We start from the raw sequence: 21712 nt of genomic DNA on the forward strand, positions 1-21712 counted from the left end.
ATACAGGGCTGTTTAAGCTAAATCTGTCTGAACGTGTCCGTTTTTACTGGATGGAAATGTTTTTGTTTGTTTGTTTGTTTGTTTGTTTGTTTGTTTGTTTGTTTGTTTGTTTGTTTTCCGGACGAGTCATAGGTAACGCACCGTTCAGAGTATCCATCTATATGTTTTATTTCACCTACAGAGGGTGAGGAGCAAGTTGCTTTGTGCGGACCGGACGGAGCGCCGCCCAGTGGCGAGAGGAGGCGCTGCCTCCAGCCGAGGTGTTGCCGTCTCGGTGTGTCAGAGCAGCGGGCTGGGCGAGTCTTCACTGCAGACATCGTCGAAATGCAGCCGAGATGCGCATCAATATAACAAGGAACCCAGACACTGACACTTCTGCTACCGGTAGGGAATATTTCTAGATTCTCATTGTGAGTGTTTGTCATGTCACATATTGATTCATCCCGTGGTTTTTGCGAGGATCATTGTTCAGTGTATCATATAGATGTGATTGCAAATAGAGATCACCAGCTCGCTGCAGATCTCGGATGAGATGTGTTTTTGTAGCAAGAATTCAACGATCGTTTTAGACATTTTGTTCAATACCCAGCCTGTCTGTGTGACGAGGGAATTGGTTAATAGTGCAGCACTTACAGTAGCAGCAGCCCCATTGAATGGGCATCAGCAGATATCATGACGCAATCTTTGTTATTGTCTGAGGTGTTAAGGGATAAGCGTGTACCCACACTGGACTATAATGATGATATTATTGGCCATGCTTCCAAAAATAGACCTCCCATTAATCAGACGTAACCTACGCCTATTTATTTTCATGTACCCAGCCTGATAAACAGACAGGACAGCAGCCCAGCCTTGGACCACCCAGGCCTAAGACCACGGGAGCGTGGATGTAGGATTATGTATGTTATGTTCTATATTTGGTTTGATATGCATAAAACAGCAAAAGCCAGAGGTTTGCTGTGTTGCTTATCAAGCAGCAGGCCACGCCATTGCCAGAGCTCACCATATGCTCCCAACAGAGCGAACAGGATTAGGTTTGATCTGTTGAATCACTGTTTTCACTCTTTGTGTGACAGGAAACTAAATTAAACTCAGTTGCTACTATGAGTCATCTCTCTTTCTGTCTTTCTTTCTTGTTCTCCCTTTGTGTGTGTGTGTGTGTGTGTGTGTGTGTGTGTGTGTGTGTGTGTGTGTGTGTGTGCGTGCGTGTGTTTGATGGTTCTCTCAAGAAACCCATTGCACACAGCATGTTAACACTCCCGTCAACATAGCCTTGTGTTAAGCGAACTGTGATAAACATTTCCGTTGATACCTAAGAGTCCATCTAACCTTGTGTGTGCGTCTCTCTGTGTGTGTGTGTGTGTGTGAGAGAGAGAGAGAGTGAGAGAGAGAGAGAGAGAGAGAGTGTTACAGTGTGTATGTGACCCTGTAGCCTTATTGGAAGCAGTTAATTAATTCATTATCATCATCATTAGTGGTTGTAAGAGCATCTTTTATCGCATCATGACCTTCCTTCCTCCCCACACCTCTGTTTCCCTGTGTGTTGGAGTGTGCTCTTGCCCTGTTTTGCATGTTCTCCTCCTCACTCTGATCAATTATAGTGATTCATTGATCAGCCATGGTAAACCCAGTCATCCCGTTTTGCAGTGCATCCATGTTGCCATGGTTACAGCAAACATTCCTACATGAAGGAGGCCGCTGTAGATCAGACCCAGGGGATGGTAAACTGGCTTAGCTCAGCTCTGTACTGAGACAGCAACGATCGATGGAATTGGAGAAGAAGATCTGGGTCATAGGGGGACACAGGAGAGGGGGAGAGCTGGAGAAAAAAAAAAGAAGAGGAAAACAAGGACAGAGCGAATGACCAAGCATAAAGGGATTGAGAAAGAGTGGTGAGAGGGACAGGAGACATGAGGTATTTGCCAGAGAATTGAAGGTTGAAAGAGATGAGAAGGTGAGTCAGAGGATCAGGAGTAACGGCGGAAGAGAGATTTATAGTACCGAATGGGAGGAAAAAGAAGAGGACATCTAGAGAAGAGAGAGAGAGAGACGCTGCAGTGCAGCCGGTGCTGACAGCATCTGCAGGAGGCCTGGTTTACGGCATGTTTGCCCTCCTCTATAACTGGGTCACTTTCCTCTCCAGACCACCCCATGGGGCTGACAGCCTACTGCCATCCCCACACAGATGTCAGAGAGCCACCTTAGAGTCCTCTGTGGTCTCTTCTTCAACATCTATATACCTTTTTGCCCACTCATAATGCTACCTTTTATGCATCTGCTCGACTAAAAGGCAGTGTCCTAACACATGTCTATCAATGTGACCTATTTTAATGATAATGGGATACTTTATAGATGCCCATAGGGAAATATTCTTTTGTTTGCTGACCTTCAAAGAGGTCAGAGATTATAGGGTCAGCTGGAGAACAGCAGCCCTGGAGCTGCCAGAGATACAGCATCTTGCTCCAGGACTCTTTGATGGTGGATGCTTGCTTCCTCTTGCCCATCTAGGGCTGGTTCATATGGACAAAATCATAATAATACAATAACTTTGGTGAAATGCCTCAATTTTGATACTGTAGGGATAATTACTCATGCTTTTATAAGATAGTTACAATCAAAAATGGCAGATACTCTCTGGTCTTATATCACAATATCGATATAATATTGATGAACTGTCCATCCCGCAGCCAGTTTGAAAACCAGCAGGATCAGACCTCAGCCCGGTTCCCCAGAGCTTTTCCAAAGCCTTCATGAGGCCTGCTGTCTCAGTGCTTCCCTTTAATAGACTGTGGTTAGCTGATGGCAGACAGATGTAATGATGGTGCTGAGTGGCTCCCTGCTGTTTTGCATTAGATCCTCTGTAGGTTTCCCAGAGAGATCCCACTCTGCTTCAGGCCCTGTGGATTATGGCATGTTAAAGCCAGGTCCCACTGACAATGACTCCCACACGACCTAATGAGCCACAGCATCCATGCTGTAACTGTCAACTGTTTGGGCTCATATGAAGCTGCCAAGATAGAGATTAAACCGGCAAAGAGCATTACACACCAACCTTTCGCTGGAAGTCTGTGTCTTTAATGTATGCATGATGTGCTTTTGGGATTGTGTCTGTGACTGTGCATGTGCAGATGAGTTTGAGTGTTCCCGGGCGAGAGTATTTTCATTTGTGTGTGGAGTGTGACGTCAGAGCGGATTCACATGTAAAAATAGACCTCCATTGCTGGAGTCTATACACATGAATGCACGGGTGTGCACCCAGTTGGCACTTTGTCAGTGTGCCTCACACAATATCAAATAAACAGTCACACACACATTAGAGAAATATACACACACCCCTGCAGTCGCAGATACTCCCTCTCTGCACCAGATTTGTTCAGATGCTCAATAATATATCACTGTTGGGAGGTGAGGGAGCAATTCCAGCTGATTTCCTTTTTGCGCAAGGGCAAGAGGCTGTTTGCTTGCCACAGACGCACTCCCATGCACGCGTATGTAAGAGGAAATGTTAACCAGGTCTGACATGCTACAGGAAACGGAGGCATTTACTTCTGAGGGCAGTCTTAAGCTGCTCACAGCTCTGATTAGTCATCAGGACACCGCTGCTTGCTTCCTTTTCTCTTCCTCTTAACCTTTTACATTTTGTCCACACATCTTTTTTCTGTATTATGTTCCCTGCTTTGTTTTGCCGTCCACATACTCCCTTTTGGCTCTGATTTACATTTATGCTTTACATTTACTGAATCAATTTAGTGATAACATGCTTGTCTTGATGCTGAAGTCATTGTTTTCCATTCTGCATCCTTGATGTTTGTGGGACATGCCTTCAAATACCGTCAATATTCCCTTAAAACTATGTGATTTTATATTCCAATTAATTAAATTAAACTATGTGACCATGTGAAAATGATTTTACTTCCACTTTCACAACATCTCTGCCTTTTTTTTTATTGCTGATATCAGCAAGTGTGAATTGTTCATCTGAAAAGTAAGGATTGGTTACTGTGGTCTCAAGTGATACTGACTAAAATACTGCAGAGTGAAAACTGAAGATGAGAAATGTGTGCCATCTGACAAGGCAGGGAGAAACGGATCATGAAATACCGTGAAATATATTGGAAGATGACTGTCATTCACCTAAACCCCAAACCCATCAGATGACGCTGAGAGGCAAAATGGGACATTGGAGAGGTGAGGGCTCAGCAGGGCAAAGCAAATAGACGGCGGTTTAGTCCCTTGCCTCTTCCTATTAGCGTAATAAAGAGAGATGAGATGGAGCAAAGTGGAGTGGAGAGACTGAAACTCAGTGAGGAGATGAATAGAGAGAGACAGCAACTGTTTCAGGCGGGGGGAACTCCTTGGCTAACACTTTTCTACAGACATCATTTCCTGTTTTCAGACATTTGCACGTAAATTTTGCCCCAGCCGCGTTACAGCAGCACAGCCTGTGAGCTGGCCTCTATGCTCTGCCCTTCATATTACAAGCCCTGCTTACACAACATGGACGGTGGACATGACAACTATGTAAGTGTATGTGTTAATATGACCTCAGGTGGTGGAACAAGTTCTGCTGAGTCTGGGATAATATCTGTGAGTGTGTGTGTGTGTTTGTGTGGAATCGAGTGGAAGTGTGTTGTAATGAATGAGACATGATTCATAGTCTCCATGTAAGATAATCCAACAAGGACACAAGGGTTTTATTTTTTAATTTAATTTCAGGTGGAATCTGTGAATTGTTTAGTGCAGGAGCTGGGCATGCTTAGATGAACCTCATGCACAACGCTGAGCTCATCTGTCTCAGTTAAACAATGACATTTCTTGTGAAGTCTGGAGTAAACCGGCTCTGGCTGCTTGACTTGTGCTGTATCCTCAGATGTTTGGTCGGACAGGTGCACTAAAGTCAAACTGGGAGAGAGAGTGTGTGTTTATGCTTGTGTACAGTTTCCCATACACCTGCTATTTACCTGTTACCTGTTATTCCCTCGTTAAGCCTGTCTCTAGGCAGAACCCCTTTAAAGAACATCTGCTAAGTGCAATTAGCACCAGGAGAGCGAAAAGTAAAACTTTATATTTAGTCTGCTGCTGTTCTACGTGTCTCACCTCACAGCTGTGTGAAAAGTCACACGTTTTCCCCTAAACCTTTTCACACTGCCTGCATTGGCGCTTTAACTAGGTGGGGGGGTGGGGGGTGGGGGTGGGGGTGGCGCAGATGAATAAGTAGAATACTGACTGAACTTTCTACACTTTGCTCTCTCTTTTTCCACCATCCATTGCAGATTTCACAGCCAGTTTTGAACATATTAGTGAATATCAACTGCTGATGATGTTTTCCTTATTGTGAGGACATTGTTTTTGTGACACTTGCCGTATCTTGACAATACAGCTCATACTAGATTTTCTTGAGATGCAGAGCATGCGTACAATAACAGCATTGTTAACAGCCTACATTATCTTAATTGGCCAACACACAGTATATGTAGTCTTCTAATTTTGGTACCCAGTGGGTGTGTTAGTTTCTTTGCACATCCTTCTCAGCTCAGCTGCCATGTTGATGAATGGAAAATACAGTAGGAGTGTAAATGTGTAGGTGCTCAATCCGCTTCAGCGGTTTCCATGGGGACTGCAGCTCAGCTGTTTGTTGTCGTCCTTTCTCTCTCCTTCAGCTTTATCAGTAACCAGCCTGTGACTACGGAGATCAACACTTCAGGAAAGCCAGCATACACAAACAAGCTCTTGTGAGAGAGGGGTTTTGGTGTCTGGTCCAAGTTCTCCTGCTCTTCACCCTCTGCCCCTTTATTCCAAACTCCGTCCTCAGCCCTGACGTGCAGACACCATGTCGGGGAAGGAGCGCAGCCCCCGCCATCGGCCATGGTCGGTCTACCGGGCCAACACGTTTGATCTCTCAGCCGAGATGATGGGGCTGACTCTTGCAGGTATCTAAGGAACCACTGCCATGGTAACCTTTTTGCTCCATTGATGCTGAAATGGAGCGGCTTTAAAAAGGTGCCTTTTCTCTGTCTTTCTACACACTGTCTCTCACAGGCAACAGTCAGGATCCAGACGAGCCTGTGCTGGAGTTTAGTCTGGGTAAGTGAGTCGAGACGTGGGTTGGGGGGTCAGGCTGTGTCTGGTGCAATTTTGATAAAAGGAAGCAAATACTAGGGTTGTCTCAGTTCACCTTTTTTATGACTTGGTTTGTTCCCGATTTTTAGGCAATAGTTGGGTTTGGCTCAAAAAAATTGAGCTGACTCAGAATTCATGTTATTTCTTTTAAATGTGAACATACATCCACAAGTCAGCATAAAATGTTGCATGGGGCTTTTCCCAGTTGTAAAGGTTGTGCAACTTTGCAACAGAAAGCCTTTGCATGAGGTTTGGGGAAAAATAGGTTATCAGGCCTAATGTTATTATTAATCAGGAGCAGTGTTGAATGTTCTAAATTACAATGTGTGCAGTTGCTATTACAGATTGTTCTCAAAAATGAAAAATGTAACATGCAAAATCTGTGGTGAGAAAAAACAATCATGGTTCACCACATATGTACAGTTTGGTGAACTGAAGATTAAGAATCATGATTTTCGGTTTCAGTACAAAACCACTACATCCCTGTTCCCGTTTTGGCACTGTGGTCTGGCTTTTGAAAACAATATACTGTTTGGCCGGATGGAGGCGCTACAGTCACAGATCAAATTTTCAAGTTTTTCAGCTGCTTACACCACTGGTCTGATTTTGCTGAAACAAGGAAAGATGATGCACCTTCTCGCTGAATGGCCTGAGGGTTTCATGCACCATTTTGTTTTGTCATGCTTTGTCCAACCTCAACACATCACAGCTGATCCACGGCTGCTGAACATGCAGTGCCAAAGCAGGAAACGCTGTATTACATGCTTCTGGAGACCAAGGATTAGTGACTAGCTTACTATTAAATACCACAGTTTGTAATCTCCTCCTGCGTTTACATTCTGCCGCAGCCTGCAGCGAGCTGGTGACTCCAGCTCTGGACCGGAAGCCCACCAGCTTTGTGGCAGTCAGCTGCACCACTCCACCTCAGGCCTTCTGGACCAAGCATGCTCAAACAGAGATAATTGAGGTACAAAAGTATCATTGATCTTTGTCTTTGTTTCTTTCTTTGTTTCTTTCTGTAGATACAATTTCTAATTTATGTCATTGGTATGTAAATGGCCTTTCTTGGCCATTCTGTGTTCTCTAACCTATGTTTGAGGACACCTCTGTATTTTCTAGGTCTATGCTTTTGTTGACTGTCTTGATGTAGAACACCTGTTTCCTATAGTATACATACCATTTGAAGTGATGTGCTAATTTTATCCTGAAGAGCTGAAACGATGATGGCATTAAAAGAATAAATAGTTTTCCATCAGTGTTATGAGTCTGAGGCTTCCCCTCTTTATTCCACAGTCTCTCATTTAAACATTTAATTACCAAGATTAGAACACTCAAGAGAAATAAAAATATCCAATGATCTCTCTCTCTCTCCCTCTCCCTCTGTGTGTGTGTGTGTGTGTGTGTGTGTCTCTCTCTCTCCAGGGCACAAGTAACCCCATCTTCCTCAGCAGTATTGCATTTTTCCAAGATTCCATGATTACTCAGCAGACTCAGGTCAAGCTCTCGGTGTACGATGTGAAGGACCGTTCCCAGGGAACGGTACGCACATCTAAACAATTTCTTACAAAACTATTCCTACTACTACTGTATTTTCAAACGTCCCGTTAGCAAATGAATAGAACCTTATTTACTCATCCAGGTTAAATCCATCACACTGTTGTCTCACTTAAATCCTCCAAATCCTTTTGTGTGTGTGTGTGTGTGTGTGTGTGTGTGTGTGTGTGTGTGTGACAGATGTACATGTTAGGTTCTGCCATGTTTTCTGTGAAGGAGCTGCTACAGGATAAACACCACCGACTGCACTTGACTCTCAGGTAACACACAGACACAACTCTTCTTTATCCTGCTGTGATAATAAGAAGCGACAGCTCCTATTTTGGTCTTGGGACGTCCAACTTAACTTGCTGTCGCCGTTTGTCAGGTCAGCGGACAGTGAACGCGTGGGCAACATCACCATCATTGCCTGGCAGATAGAGGAGAAGCGGGACCAGAGGGCTCCAGTTGCTAGGTTACAGAGAGGAGACACCGTCAATGGAAGGGTGAGGATCAGGAAAAGGTCGTGTCTAAAAAATCATTGTCGAAATCCTGGTCGTTTTTAGTGCACAGATCTGATCTCTGCTTGTTCCTATTTCCTGGGAGAGCAAAGTGAAGCTCTTGTCTGCATCTGCTTCATCGTTTCTTTTTGCTTGATTTGTTGCGCATCAACATCCGATCAAGAAATGAGGAAGTTCGTTTCAGCTCATCACTTGTTTCAGGTCGCTGGTTGTCATATGACATCCATTATGTGTGTATGTGCATGTTTGTGTGTGTATCAGATGGTGCTTCTAGTTGATGAAAGCCTGACTGAATCCATGGGCATCAAATCCAAATCTGCCTCTCTGTGTAAAGACGCACTGCTGAAGGCTGGTGAGTGTGTGTCTATGTCAAACTAAACTAAAAACCTCACGTTTAATCTCAACTTTTGACTATGAAAGAGCCTCACATTGCTACAGCGACGGCCTCTGGATAGCTGTCTGACTAATTAGTAAGGTGATCACCAGATGTAGAACCGATTGTGTGTTTCGGTCTTTGTGTTGCTTGTGGCTTCAGTGTTTGGAGGGGTCATGTCGCGGATGTACCGTTTCCCCACCACGGATGGCAACCACCTGCGTATCCTGGAGCAGATGGCGGAGAGCGTCCTCTCCCTGCAAATTCCTCGACAGTTTGTCAAACTGCTGCTGGAGGAGGACGCTGTCAGGTAACATAACACCGTAAAGGGAAGGATACGATATGGGAGAGAGAGAAATGTGCTGGCTTGGCTGAGCTAAAGCGTGGACATTTATAGTAGCTGGTGAGAGTAGCAGCATGTCAGTTTAATGAGCAGGCACACCGGAGGATCGGGGTTCAAGCCCCTTTGTTGTAAACCTGCTGAAGTGTCTTTGAGCAAGACGCCGCTGTACCTCTTACCTTGATATAGAGGAAATACAGCAAAGGTATCACACAATTTATCACATTATTAGTGCATGTAAAATCAATAGCTTTTGCATTTGTCCATTGCTCCCTTATGGCCCTCAAGCTGAAACACTGAATGGTGTCCGGTTGCCTGAGAGAGTGTGTTATATTATATACTGCACTAGTGCCGGGCAATTATTCAATATCATTGCTTGCCATCTTTCAATCATAACAAGCAATTTAAATAAACAACTGACACGTTTTAGGGAACATTACTTGAAAATTTTTGCATTTTGTTTGACATCACCCCTGACATTTCAATATAATAATATAATCTGATTATTTAAATTGTGATTTTATGTGCATGGGACATATCATGAGATGTATAACCATTGAAAAAAATCTTGAAAAAGTGAGTGTTGTGATATTGACTTCAGCCACATCAACCAGCCCTTGACAATATACACCACACTGACTTTGTTCTTGTATCATCATATCACTGTAAAATTGTCAAGGCACTGTGGCTCCCATACCTGCTATTCTTCCTATTGGTTACTTGTGATATTGGCAATTTGATGAACTGAGGTTGTCTGACAAGTCTCTCTGGATAAAATCACATTTTTGCACACATTAAAGGCTTTAGTAAACTGGGGTGTGACTGTTTTAAGTGCAAATGATTTTGTGTGGTGTACAGAGTGTGTGAGCTGGAGGAGCTGGGGGAGCTTTCACCTTACTGGGAGAACTTGAGGAGGGAGATTATCGCTCAGTACCAGACCATCATCCTCACCTACCAAGAGACCATCAGCGACCTGCATGAATACAAAGGTTAGAACTGCACACACACACACACACACACAATTGTAACACGTGTAATTCCTAATATTTTAAGTGAACAAAAATCCAGCGTAAGATGATCATACCACACGATAAACTTTTTCACTCTCTCTGCTCTGGATTCTCTCTCCCCCAGGTCCGTCATTTAAGTCCAGCACTTTGAAAGCAGAGAAGAAGTTGGAGTTTATTCCTACTAACCTGCACATCCAGAGAATGAGAGTACAGGGAGAGTCTGGCTATGGTGGGTGGTGTGTGCACGGTGCATGTTTGCATGTCGCATATGTTTATGTGCCACCAAACTTTTATTGTTCTTGTGTATGAGTGCACAGTCAGTCAACATTATATTTGACCCACTGCGTCTCCCTGTCAGACCGGACGTATGATGTAGTGACCATCGGTGCTCCTGCAGCACATCATCAAGGCTTTAAGGGCTGCGGCCTCCGAAAACTGCTCCACAAGCTAGACGAAGCCAGGAAACAGTGAGTAGAGTGCAAAGAGTCTTCCAGGGTTTTTTTGTCATGAGGTCTACAGGAGTGTTTGATTCATAAGTGGTTAACAATTTTTTCTTCTTGATTTGTTCTTCTTGCCTAACCAAATCAGTGCTTATGGGGACGAGAGGTGAGATTGTGTGTAATGCATTATAATGCATGGCTTTGTGTGTTTTATGTCATTTCTGTATTTGACATTCATATAACCATAATGTGTTTTCTGTTTTATTTCTTTCTCTTTAAAAAAAACACCAATGTACATGCCAAGCAGTGTGGGCTCTGGCTCAAAAGCGGTGGCGTTCCTGCCTCAGGATGTGGTGAAGGCAAAGGAGCTGATTGGTCAGATTAACACTCTGAAGACTCAAGTGTGTTACTACACTGAACGCCTGTCCCGCGCCGCCAAGGAGCGCTCAGCCAATGCTCTGGAGAGAACGCTGGCCATCCTGACAGAGAAGGTACAGCAGCACTCTGAGGCACCGGTGGGATTTTTAATGGAGTATTAAAGGGTTGTGTTGTAGTTCCTCCTCTTATTAATCTGTGATCTGCTCCCTTTGCTCTGCACTCCTTATTCTTCTGGCTATTACCAAGTCCTGTCCCTATCACTTTTGAATCTCTTCATTTCACTCTCTGGACACAATTAATCAATTCCTACAAGGTAAAAAGTACTTTATTATGCCATCAGGGAATTTATTTTGGTCAAGTGCATTAAATCAGGACATACAGATTAGACAAACTGTACTACAGAGAAATCAAACAGTAATCTGTGCTGACACTTGCACTCATAATTTGATCGATTTTCCTCTTGATTCACACCTTCAGCAAGCCCCAGACACCTAGCTGATTTTTTTTGTTGGCAAATTTATTGAGCTATGAAACAATGCAGTTGCATTACATACTGGGAAAATAAACACTCTCTGAACACTCTCTCAAACACACTGAAATCATAATATAACACATATGGAATAAACAGGATAATGATAAGACACATTTTCTACTGCTTTGGGCTGCTTTCTCAATTGTTTTCTGCTCAAAAAGCACTCCATCTCTCTTGCCAAGAATCACATTGTCATAGGCTCCATCGTATCTCAAACTAATGAACAAAACATAAAAAAGGGGGCATCTTTTAAAAAGCTTCACAGGCATTTAATAAATTTTGCACTGAGCCAGATACGTTTTTTTCCTCTCCCTCTGCAGACCCGTCAGCTGGTGACAGTGTGCGACTCCAAGCTCCTGTCGTCAGCCATCTTGGCTCTGGCTGCCGCCCGTCCAGAGTTCACTCAGCAAGGCACCCCGTCCCCCTCCTCATCCTCCCTCTCACCCTCCTCTCGCTCCCCATCCCGCTCCCCCTCCCGCCACCCAACCTCCCCATCTCGCCCCGCCACCTCACCCTCTCGCCACGCGGCTCCTCCAGAGGGTAGTGAAGGGAGCAAAAGCAAGCGCACCTCCTTGCAAGCTGACTGGCATGAGGAGGAATGGGTACGGGCTGATTCTTAACATCTGTATCGCATGCATGTGCTTTCTGTATGAGTTCCAGGTGCAATGTGTGTGTGTGTCCTGTTTGGTGTGTAGGAGAAGGTTTGGCTCAATGTTGACAAGAGTCTGGAGTGTGTGATCCAGAGGGTGGACAGGCTGCTGCAGAGAGACAAACTCCAGAGCGACAGCAGCTCTGAAGATGTTTTCCTGCTCGCCAACGAGGAGCCGACCACCGCTAGTAAGAAAGGTACACACGCACACACAGACAGGTTTTTGTTTGATGGTGTGTAAGTGACTCAGAATTGTGTACGCATGTGTTTATGGTTCAAGCTTCTGAGGGTTACTTTGAACATGTCAATTTCATGAGGCGTCCATAGCAGCTGGGAAGCTTTTTGGATACATCCTGGACATAAAGAGAGGGATTTACCGCCGTCATCACCACATCCATCACATCATCCTCCAACATCATCATCATCATCATCAGCATCGCCACTCTCTCACCAGACTCCTGCATGCTTTTCACATCCTGTTGAACAAAACTGTAGGTTCATTCCCATAATCCCTTCAACCCGCTTTAGTGTTGTCGGCTGTTTGAAATCACAAACATCATGTGGAGTGGCTCATATAAAAAGTAGAAATGGTTTTCTGTCATATCTGTCTTTATGTAAACATCTTTTTTGTTTGCTGATCTTTAGATACCAGCCCAGAGGTCGAAAAGACTTCCCCGGGTAAGAGAAATGTTGTGGTCACTCTGTGTTTCCATCATGAATCTTTCAGTGTGTGTTAAAAAATGTTTTAGCTAAGACATCCACCATCACAGAGAAATCACATGTATTCTTAAAATTTGACTACAGGCCTCAATGTAAAACCCATTATTAAAACTTTCTTAAATTCCCATATAAAAATCTTTGCAGGCTTACCAAATAGTAATGTTTATAGAAATCCAAATTTAAAGACCTTTCAGATGCACTCTTGAATGTAAGACCAGCTTAAAAATCAAAATTAAGAAACACAGTTGGCCAAATCAGCCTTATTTGATCAAACAAAGCTGATTTGGCCAACTGTGTTTCTTTACTTTGACTCTGAACAAATTAGCACATTTAACACTTGAACTGATTATAGCTAATGAAAGTTCTAAAACTGTAAATGAGTGGTTAAAAAAAGGGAAGTCAAGAAAAAAAAACTTGCAATCAGTAGTTCAGTGACATGATATTCAAGTACGTGTACTAAAGCACATCCAGAAGACACAAAATATTTCTGTCATATGGCATTAAGCCTGGCTTGTATTAATCAAAAACATGCTTTTGTGTCAAACTTAGTGTGACTAACTGGATGTGCACGTAATATAATTCCAACATAAGAAAATAATGCAGACTTTTCTAGACTTTTTAACTGTGTATTAACTGTGTGCATGCTGAACCTCTGTGTGTGTCTGCAGGTGAGTGGAGCGAGGCTCTGTACCCTCTCCTCACCACGCTGACAGACTGTGTGTCTCTGATGAGCGACAAGGCCAAGAAGGCCATGGTGTTTCTCCTGATGCAGGACAGCGCCCCCACCATCGCCATGACGATCACCCTGCAGTATCGCCGGGACGTCGTTTTCTGCCAGACGGTCAGGCCAAAACACTTACGCTTTTGGATACAGTAGTAACTTGTTATTACCTAATCCACGAGGCTATTCTGAACAGAGCGATATAGAGGAAGATGTATTCATAACAGTTGTGGTGATTACAGCTGACGGCTCTGATCTGCGGCTTCGTCATCAAGCTGAGGAACTGTCTCTGTGACAGCGGCTTCCTCAGGCAGCTGCACACTATTGGCCTCCTGGTGCAGTATGAAGGCCTACTCAGCACCTATGGTAATCTGCCTTTCTGTGGTGACATGTGTGTGTGTCTGCATTTACACTATGCTTGTGTAGACATTTATCAGCTCCTCATGCTATTTTGGGTGTTTGTGCAGATTTGGTGTTACAAGATATTACAGGGGTCACTGAGGTAATCATCATAGATGTCAGGTATGGGCATTAACCTCTGTGATCCCTGATTTTTGCTTCTTAAAGGCGAGGAGCTGGCTATGCTAGAGGACATGTGTGTTGGAGTGATGGATCTGAGGAATGTCACCTTTAAAGTTACCCAAGCTACTTCGGCTTTTGGTCCAGACATGCTGCCAGTCATCACTGGAAACAGGAGCGGCTTTAATGTCAGGGTCCCGATGCCAGGGGTGATGTTTGACACGCTGCCACGGGAGATCCAGAACGGGATGCTGCTGCGAGTGCAGCCAGTCCTGTTTAATGTGGGGATCAACGAACAGCAAACGCTGGCTGAGAAGTGAGTCACTAAGCTTGGAGGACAGGAGAGGTTGAAGGCACACTTGAGTGCAGAATAACACGAGGAGGGAGGAGGAGGAGGAGTAGAATTAAGAGGTGGTGTATCAGAAAGGGAGAGCAACTAGGGAACTCGGGAAAGAAGAGAGCAGACAAGAGTTTGGATGATGATTGAATGACTGGAGTAATAAGAGGCGATGATAACTTAGAGAAAACATAAGTGGGAGAAATGAGTAACACCAAAGCCTATACAGAGAGAGAGCTGAACCACCAACACTGACTGCTGAGAGACAGAAAAAAAGGGCGCAGTACACGCTTTTGGCTATCAGGGGCAGCGCTGAGCATTTGCCAAACACAGTAGAAAAATGGAGATCCATGGGACTAAATTCTATGCAGATATTTACCAGTACATGGGCTATTACTGTCATTTTTACACTGTCCAGTATTTATAATACAGTCATGTCATAAGCTGATGTGAAATTAATGGCTGTAAAATTATGGCAATTTCAGAGGCAAGGAGGCTATATGTGGTGTTGCCTGGTTGCATAGACAGAGGGATTTTTCCAAAATGGTTCCAGATTTCACTCATCTAAATAAATAGAAATGTTCTTCTTCTTAATCAGCATGAAGTCATTTTCACAAAAATACTGTGCAAAATTATTAGAGTGTAGGAAGCTGATTTTGTGGAAAAGTCCCATTGACCGCTGTTCATTTCACCTTGTTTGGCCCAGTTTTAGAGCCCTACATTGCCCCCTAGAGGTGTTGTCACATATTCTTGTAGGTGGAATATCTCCCTGCCTTTGAGTTAGACACTGAACCTCCAAAAGCTCTCAGGTGTGAATGTGTGCAGCTGTAGCTGATTTGAAGGATCATTATTGTAGAAACTCAAGGCTCATGACTAACAGCATCACATTTACATTCAGTTATCAAACACCACGGTGTGCATGAGATTTTATCAAATTAAACACAACAGATACCTGGTTATGTGGTAGGATGATGAAATTTTATGAAATTAACTCTGGTATTGGGCTAACAGCACAGCTACTGGACAAGATTTCTGCTCTGATCTCAGAACATGTGTGCCCAGGTTTGGAGACACGTCGCTCCAAGAGGTGATCAACATGGAGAGCATGACTCGCCTCAGCTCATACTACGACCAGTTTAAAGAAGTCCTGCCAGAAGACTGTGAGTCACCTCTGTGTGCTGTCACATGAAGATGATGAAAGCGCTCCTACCAGAAATAAAAATCCATACATCCCTTTTCTCGTTTTTCATCCTCTTCCTGTTTCTCCTCAGGCCTCCCTCGCACCCGTAGCACCACCAGTCTGCCTGAGCTGCTCAAGCTGCTGAGCCAGAATGTCAGTGCCAAGAAAAGCAAGAATGTGGAGATTCTTTGGCAGGCAGCCGAGGTAAACTCTCTTCACATCTCATCATTCGTTGCACCCCCACATTTAAAAGCCTCTTTTCTACCTACCACTGTTACCCCCTCGTTTGTTCTGTCCTGGCTCTTCCTCTCCATCCTAGGTGTGTCGTCGTCTGAACGGAGTGCGTTTCACCAGCTGTAAGAGTGCAAAGGACCGCACGGCCATGTCTCTGACCCTGGAGCAGTGTCAGATCCTCCAGCAGGAGCATGCGCTGGCCCCACAGGTCTTCTGCCAGGCCCTGGACTGTATGCGCAGGTCAGCTGCTAGGTGAAAGTTAAAGGAGTACTCCCAACAATTTTGGGTGAAATACCCTTTTTCCAATCTACCCAGTCTGAGGTAAAATGTTTGACCCCACTTTCCACTGTACGCCCAGTGGTTCGGTTCCTTTGGGTAGCATTTTGTGTTACCTTAGCATGAAGACTTGAAGTTTATGGGAGTCGTTAGCCTTGCTCCATCTCAAAATGCGCCTATAACACAAAATGCCACCTATAAGAACCGAGCCACTGGATGTACAGAAGTGAAAATGGTATTGAACGTCTTGTCTCAGTTTGGGTAAGTGGGAAAAAGGGTGTTTTGCACAAAATATTAGAGTATTCCTTTATAAGTCCCACAGACTTTGTTGAGCCTGTGACAAAAGCCCATTTGAAATTCTTACAATGTGATGAATTTGTAAATAACACATCTCTTCTCTTTCTCACCTCTTTGTCCTTTCACCTGTCTATAGTGAGGGCTGCAGGAGAGAGAACACCATGAAGAACGTGGGCTGCCGTAAATATGCCTTTAACTCCCTCCAGCTGAAGGCCTTCCCAAAACAATACCGCCCCCCAGAGGGGACATATGGAAAAGTGGAGACCTAGGAGGACTGTGTGTGTGAGGAGGAAGCCAAGAGAGTGGAGAGGATAATGATGATAGCACCACACCAACAAAATAATAACACAAAATGGAACAGCCCTTTTGTTTTGTGCTTAGTCACTGTTTATAAGGTCAATGTCCAAGTGCCAGTGCTACTGTAGATTGTTTTATAGCAGATTCCCTCTCCTCTCACTCTTAATAGAAACACAGTGTTTTCATAGTATGTCATGATGTTAGCCACTAGGCCGGCCGAGTCGGTACAGATAAGGCTTTCTGTCAGTGAGCAGACAACACTGTCCGTTGCTGCACCCGTGGTAGCAACAGGAAGCATACACCGTCTCTGAATTTGAGTCTTTTTGACTTCTCTCTCTAGGATAAGATGTGCAGATGTCTTGTCCGTCAGAGGGATGATAACATGATGCAAAATATCATAGCCGTAGCACTTGTCTCATGATGTTTTTTTTTAATTATTATTATTATTATTATAAGAGCGTGTGCTCTTAATTGATTTCCAGATTTTTCTGTTAACACTACACCAGGCAAGATTTTTTTAAAATGTAAAATACATCCATCTCATCATACAGATCGCCAAGTGGGGCTGCAATAGAGAGGGACGTCCCATCTGCCCTAATCAATTCACTGTGTTTGCCCCAATAAAACTCTGGAATTGTGTATTATTTCACCCATAATAAGTGAATGATCAAAATTTAGGAGCAAATGCCAGCAGGCAGCGTCAGTGTAGTTTTAGTTTATTTACATTAAATTATTATTATTATTATTATTATTATTTTTTTTTTTTCCCAGAGGCTGAAGTTCACATTTTTCAGACAATTTTCCTTGCTGCTGTTTGGGGAAGTGTTTCAAGTTACAGAGTGCAGCTTTAAATCTACAGTGGGCAATGCGGCAGATGAATCAAAAGAAATGCCTGTGCTCGTGAAGGCATTTTCTGGACCTAAACTCCGCTGTACAGTGACAGGTTTTGAAGTCAGAGCACTTTGGTTTATTTTGGAAGCTCTTCGCTTGGTTTGTTTCTCGCTGTCTCTCCTTGTCCTCGTTGTTCTGCCACATAAAAGTCAACATCATATCTCACTCAAGCACAGACACAAATTACCTTTCAGAAATACAAATCTGACACTATTCCAACTGTGTTCTCATGGTATCCCATCTAATGTGACTCCTGAGGTCATTCTGATGCTTCATTGTGAGTGAGGATGGCTTCACTACATTCCAGCTGCATGGGAAACTGACTATGGTTCACAAAGGGATTCAACACGGTGGGCGTTTTTTTAGGGGTTTTAAATGTGGTGCATCACATTATACTGTAATTCTAACATATCTACAGGTATTCAAGGCTTATTTCTGTAGGAGTACACACAGCACTATAGTGGCTTCATAGTCCTTCAAACTCGGGTGTTATTAAAAGCGTGAAATGTTCATCAGCACTTACAGCTGAATTATTCAGAACTCTGTGATCAAAATTGGAATAGGATTTAATTACTTTAACCTGCATGAAAACACTCATATTATTGCACTTGAAGGTACCTGAGCATTGCACAAATATTTCTAGATTTAAGTGAAATAATGCATATTGCATTATTGTACCATCACCAACACCTCACTGGCTTCAGTTGTCAGTTTACCAACTCCAGGCCAATGTATCTTATTGTACAGTACTTACAGAGACAGTGGATTTTATTTAAAAATATTATTTTGCTTATGATTATTTATGCTGATATATTGGGGATGTTGCCAAATGTCGTCATAGTTTTCTCCATTGTTTTATGTATGACCTTAATCTGAACAGTTGTACATGGACAGGGTGCAGGTGACCCTGCCCCCTCACAGAGGTATGAACTGTACTGCATAATGAATAAAGGCTTTTCAATGCAAAATGAATGTATTCATGCACAATCTTTCTTTACATTGAGTAGAGAAACATTTTTTATTAAGCAAAAATAATCACAAAGAAAATAAATATAGAAATGCAGTCCCAGGATATTATAGCTTAAAAACTCATAAGCATAAATAGAAATCATTTAACTTTGTAGTGCTCTGGTCACATGAATACAGCTGAGATTAAGTTTATGCACCCACTTAAACTTTAACAAGCCCACCAAACAAGTCAGGTGCTGCTCACACAAATTCACAGAACTGGTTCAAACGTGGTATTGGGTGAATAAGAACAGGCAAAAAAGGGAGGAACCTCTTCACTATCCCATAATAAGTTTGTCTTAATCAAGGGTGTAATGCCTGGTAAATAAAAGGGTGGGCAGGTCATCTCTGCTAGAAAAATAAATTTAGCTCTAGATGACAAATGTTGTATCAAACTCTAACTGGACGTCTTACCTCTTTGGTTGACCAAAGCCAAATAATGCGTTTCCACCACAGCTGGCCAGAGTCACACATCACAATGACTCTTATTACATCATCAGTAGGTCTGCTGTGTTATAAATGATGACTGATCCAAGTTCTAAGTTCGGTGCTTTTATTTTGAAGGCAGGATTTCTGAGCCGGAACTTATCTTGAAATTAAAATCCAACAAAGTAAATAAAATTTTGATTGATTGATTACGTAATGAATGGGTAATTAATAGATAACTTACCAGCAGAAAACTTAGACTTACTGTCTTTGTGACCGATATAAAAGATTGCATTGAGTTTTAATTATATGAAAGTAAGTATGAGAGTATGAAAGTAATATATAGTTGTGTATTTTCAGATATAACGTTAGATGTAATACTCCACCGCAGAAAGGTAGTCATTACACAAATAATGCAGGTTTACGCTCCTCGCTATATAATGAGAAAAAGTCAATCAAATTGTATCAGTGGTGTAATAGTCTAGAAAATGTAGCGCAGATCATCATGCACTGTTGAAAATATAATTCAGAGAGGGAGACATTAAGAAAAGGTCAGGACTGTAGTTAAAAATCATTACTGAGCAGCACAGGACAGGTTAATCAGTGTATGTACAGTTAAATAACTCCATGAATCTACTCACTCCAGTACAGTAGGTGGCGGTATGCACCTTTAAAAGTCGGTTTGGGATCCGCAAACAGAGGAAGAAGAAGATGCAGCAGAAGAAGAAGAAGAAGCAGCAGCAGCAGCAGCAGCAGCAGAAGAAGAAGAAGAAGAAGAACTTACAATTAATTTGTTTATTATTTTGGTTAAATATTATATAAATAACTTCTCTTTAAAAAATCACCCCCCTACATTCAGATTTTAGTATATATTTTCCTATTATTTCAAATTTAAAGCTCAACTCATAAATTGGCAACGACGATTAGATGACTTAGACATTTCAAATTTTCTCCAGTCAGCAGACCCAGAAGGTGTTATTTTTTTCTCTTTCCTTCCCCTATTTTTTGTTTGTGCTTTGTATTTGATTGTAATTTATTTTTATACTAAGCGTTTTTTTAATGCAAAGTTTATGTAAAGTGTATTTGACTTGAATCTATTCAAAAAAGGAAAAAAAAATTGTGATCAAGGGAAAAAAGACAAGTTCAACCAACAAATATTGAAATAAAAAATATTGTGACATGCATTATCCAGACAGCAGAAGGAACAATACCACAGAGCACAGAACAGAGTTAAAGTGTGCACCATGGTGGGATAGAAACTGCATTCACTATCAAAAGAAGGAACAGGGCATTTAGAAAACTAGAAAGACAACATAATATGGAAACTTTGGATAAAGCAGCAGCCCGCAAAACAAACAGCAAAAACAGCAAAAAAGAATATACTGGAGACAATATTTTAATGAAACCAGGAGAGAGACACCCATATCTGACGTCTGGGGTATGATGCAGAGAATAAGTGGAATAAAGGTCAAATACCAGTATTGCTTAGTAATGACAGAGTAGCAATTAGTGATATGGAACAGGCAGAACTCCTGGCAAGCACGTGTGTGAAGGTTCACAGTTCAGAAGATTTAGGAGCTACATCTAGACAGTGTAGAGACAACAGCCTTATGCAATATCTGTTACTATATAATATAACCTATCTGTGGCAAAGTGTCAACTGATAAGCTTTTCTAGGCGTCATAAACCAGTGTCTCTTAAGTTGTATGGAGCGGCACTTGAGCAAGTCAGAGAGATAAGATTCCTCTGAGTCACATTAGATGAAAATCTTAACTGGACACACCAAAAAAGTCAATGCAAAAAAGTTTAACGATGTTTGGCAAGCCGAGATTCGGGAGCAAAAAGAGGATGTTAAGTATCCATTGGGCACTTATGAGACCAGTCGTGGATTACGTCTGCATCAGAAACAACACCAAAGAGGCTGGATGGAGAGAAAACTGTGAATATGTAGTGGGGCTTTCAAAACATCCCCAGTGTCTGCAGTGCAGGTAGAAATGGGAGAAATGCCATTGTGGATTAGGAGAGTTATGCTCATGATGACATATTGGGTCAAATCAGAGGGGCACAGTGTAGCACATAACACAAAAGCAATATGACAGGAGCATTGGGATCACAGTAAAACAAATTTCAGGAGTTTTTTTTTTTTTTTGGGTGGATAGGGAACGTGAAAGCTCAACAGTTAGGATTGTGTGAATTCAAATGTCAGTCATTCCTCCTTGGAAATTTGTTACACCAACAATAGATACAAATTTACTGGGAAAAATCAAAGACAAACCCAAACTGAGACCAGCATGGACAATGGTTCAAAATTATATCAATCAACACTTTCCAGAAAAAAATCTTCATATTCACAGATGGTTCCAAAAAGCCAAAAATGGGCTATAATGTAGTCATTAAACAACGGATAATTTATCAGTATACTCAGTGGAAATGTTTGCAATAGTGTTAGCATTACAATGGGTGGAGGACAACAACCAACACAGTGTAACAATAGCCTCAGACAGTATTTCAGCTCTTATTTCAATCAGGAAACTCATGCAGACAGGATTAATTACTCGAAATATTCACTCAACTATACAGATTGCATTACAGAAGTGTGGATGTTTTCAATTCTCTGGGTTCCTGCTCAGGAAGCAGACATATCAATCAAACACACACATACATACACATACACACACACACACACACACACACACACACACACACACACACACACACACACACACACACACACACACACACACAAAAACAGGCTGAGGTCAAATCTCTCATCAAAGAGCATGTGCACAACATCTGGGAAGAACATGGAGACATGAGGGACACAGGAAAACACCCCTACAAAATACAAAAACAAGTGGGAAGCAGGGGGATACGGGGCAGGAACCAGAGAGAGGAAATAACCATAACTCG

The 21712-nt window shown here is 42.6% G+C and overlaps 1 protein-coding gene across 1 annotated transcript; it reads left to right on the forward strand.

Moving 5' to 3' along the window:
- Positions 1-277: 277 nt before the first annotated feature.
- inpp4aa (inositol polyphosphate-4-phosphatase type I Aa) lies at positions 278-16449 on the forward strand. The gene is made up of 24 exons (XM_030081384.1): positions 278-384; positions 5661-5930; positions 6040-6084; positions 6969-7087; positions 7543-7659; positions 7855-7934; positions 8042-8159; positions 8436-8526; positions 8710-8857; positions 9746-9876; positions 10022-10126; positions 10256-10364; positions 10486-10503; positions 10642-10828; positions 11568-11849; positions 11943-12093; positions 12542-12574; positions 13285-13457; positions 13580-13703; positions 13905-14172; positions 15256-15353; positions 15465-15577; positions 15693-15847; positions 16317-16449. Exons 2-24 carry the CDS (start codon positions 5831-5833, stop codon positions 16447-16449), a joined length of 2898 nt encoding a protein of 965 aa, XP_029937244.1. The 5' UTR covers positions 278-384; positions 5661-5830.
- Positions 16450-21712: the final 5263 nt, after the last annotated feature.

This window comes from Myripristis murdjan, chromosome 21, assembly GCF_902150065.1.
Source record: "Myripristis murdjan chromosome 21, fMyrMur1.1, whole genome shotgun sequence".
NCBI lineage: Eukaryota > Metazoa > Chordata > Actinopteri > Holocentriformes > Holocentridae > Myripristis > Myripristis murdjan.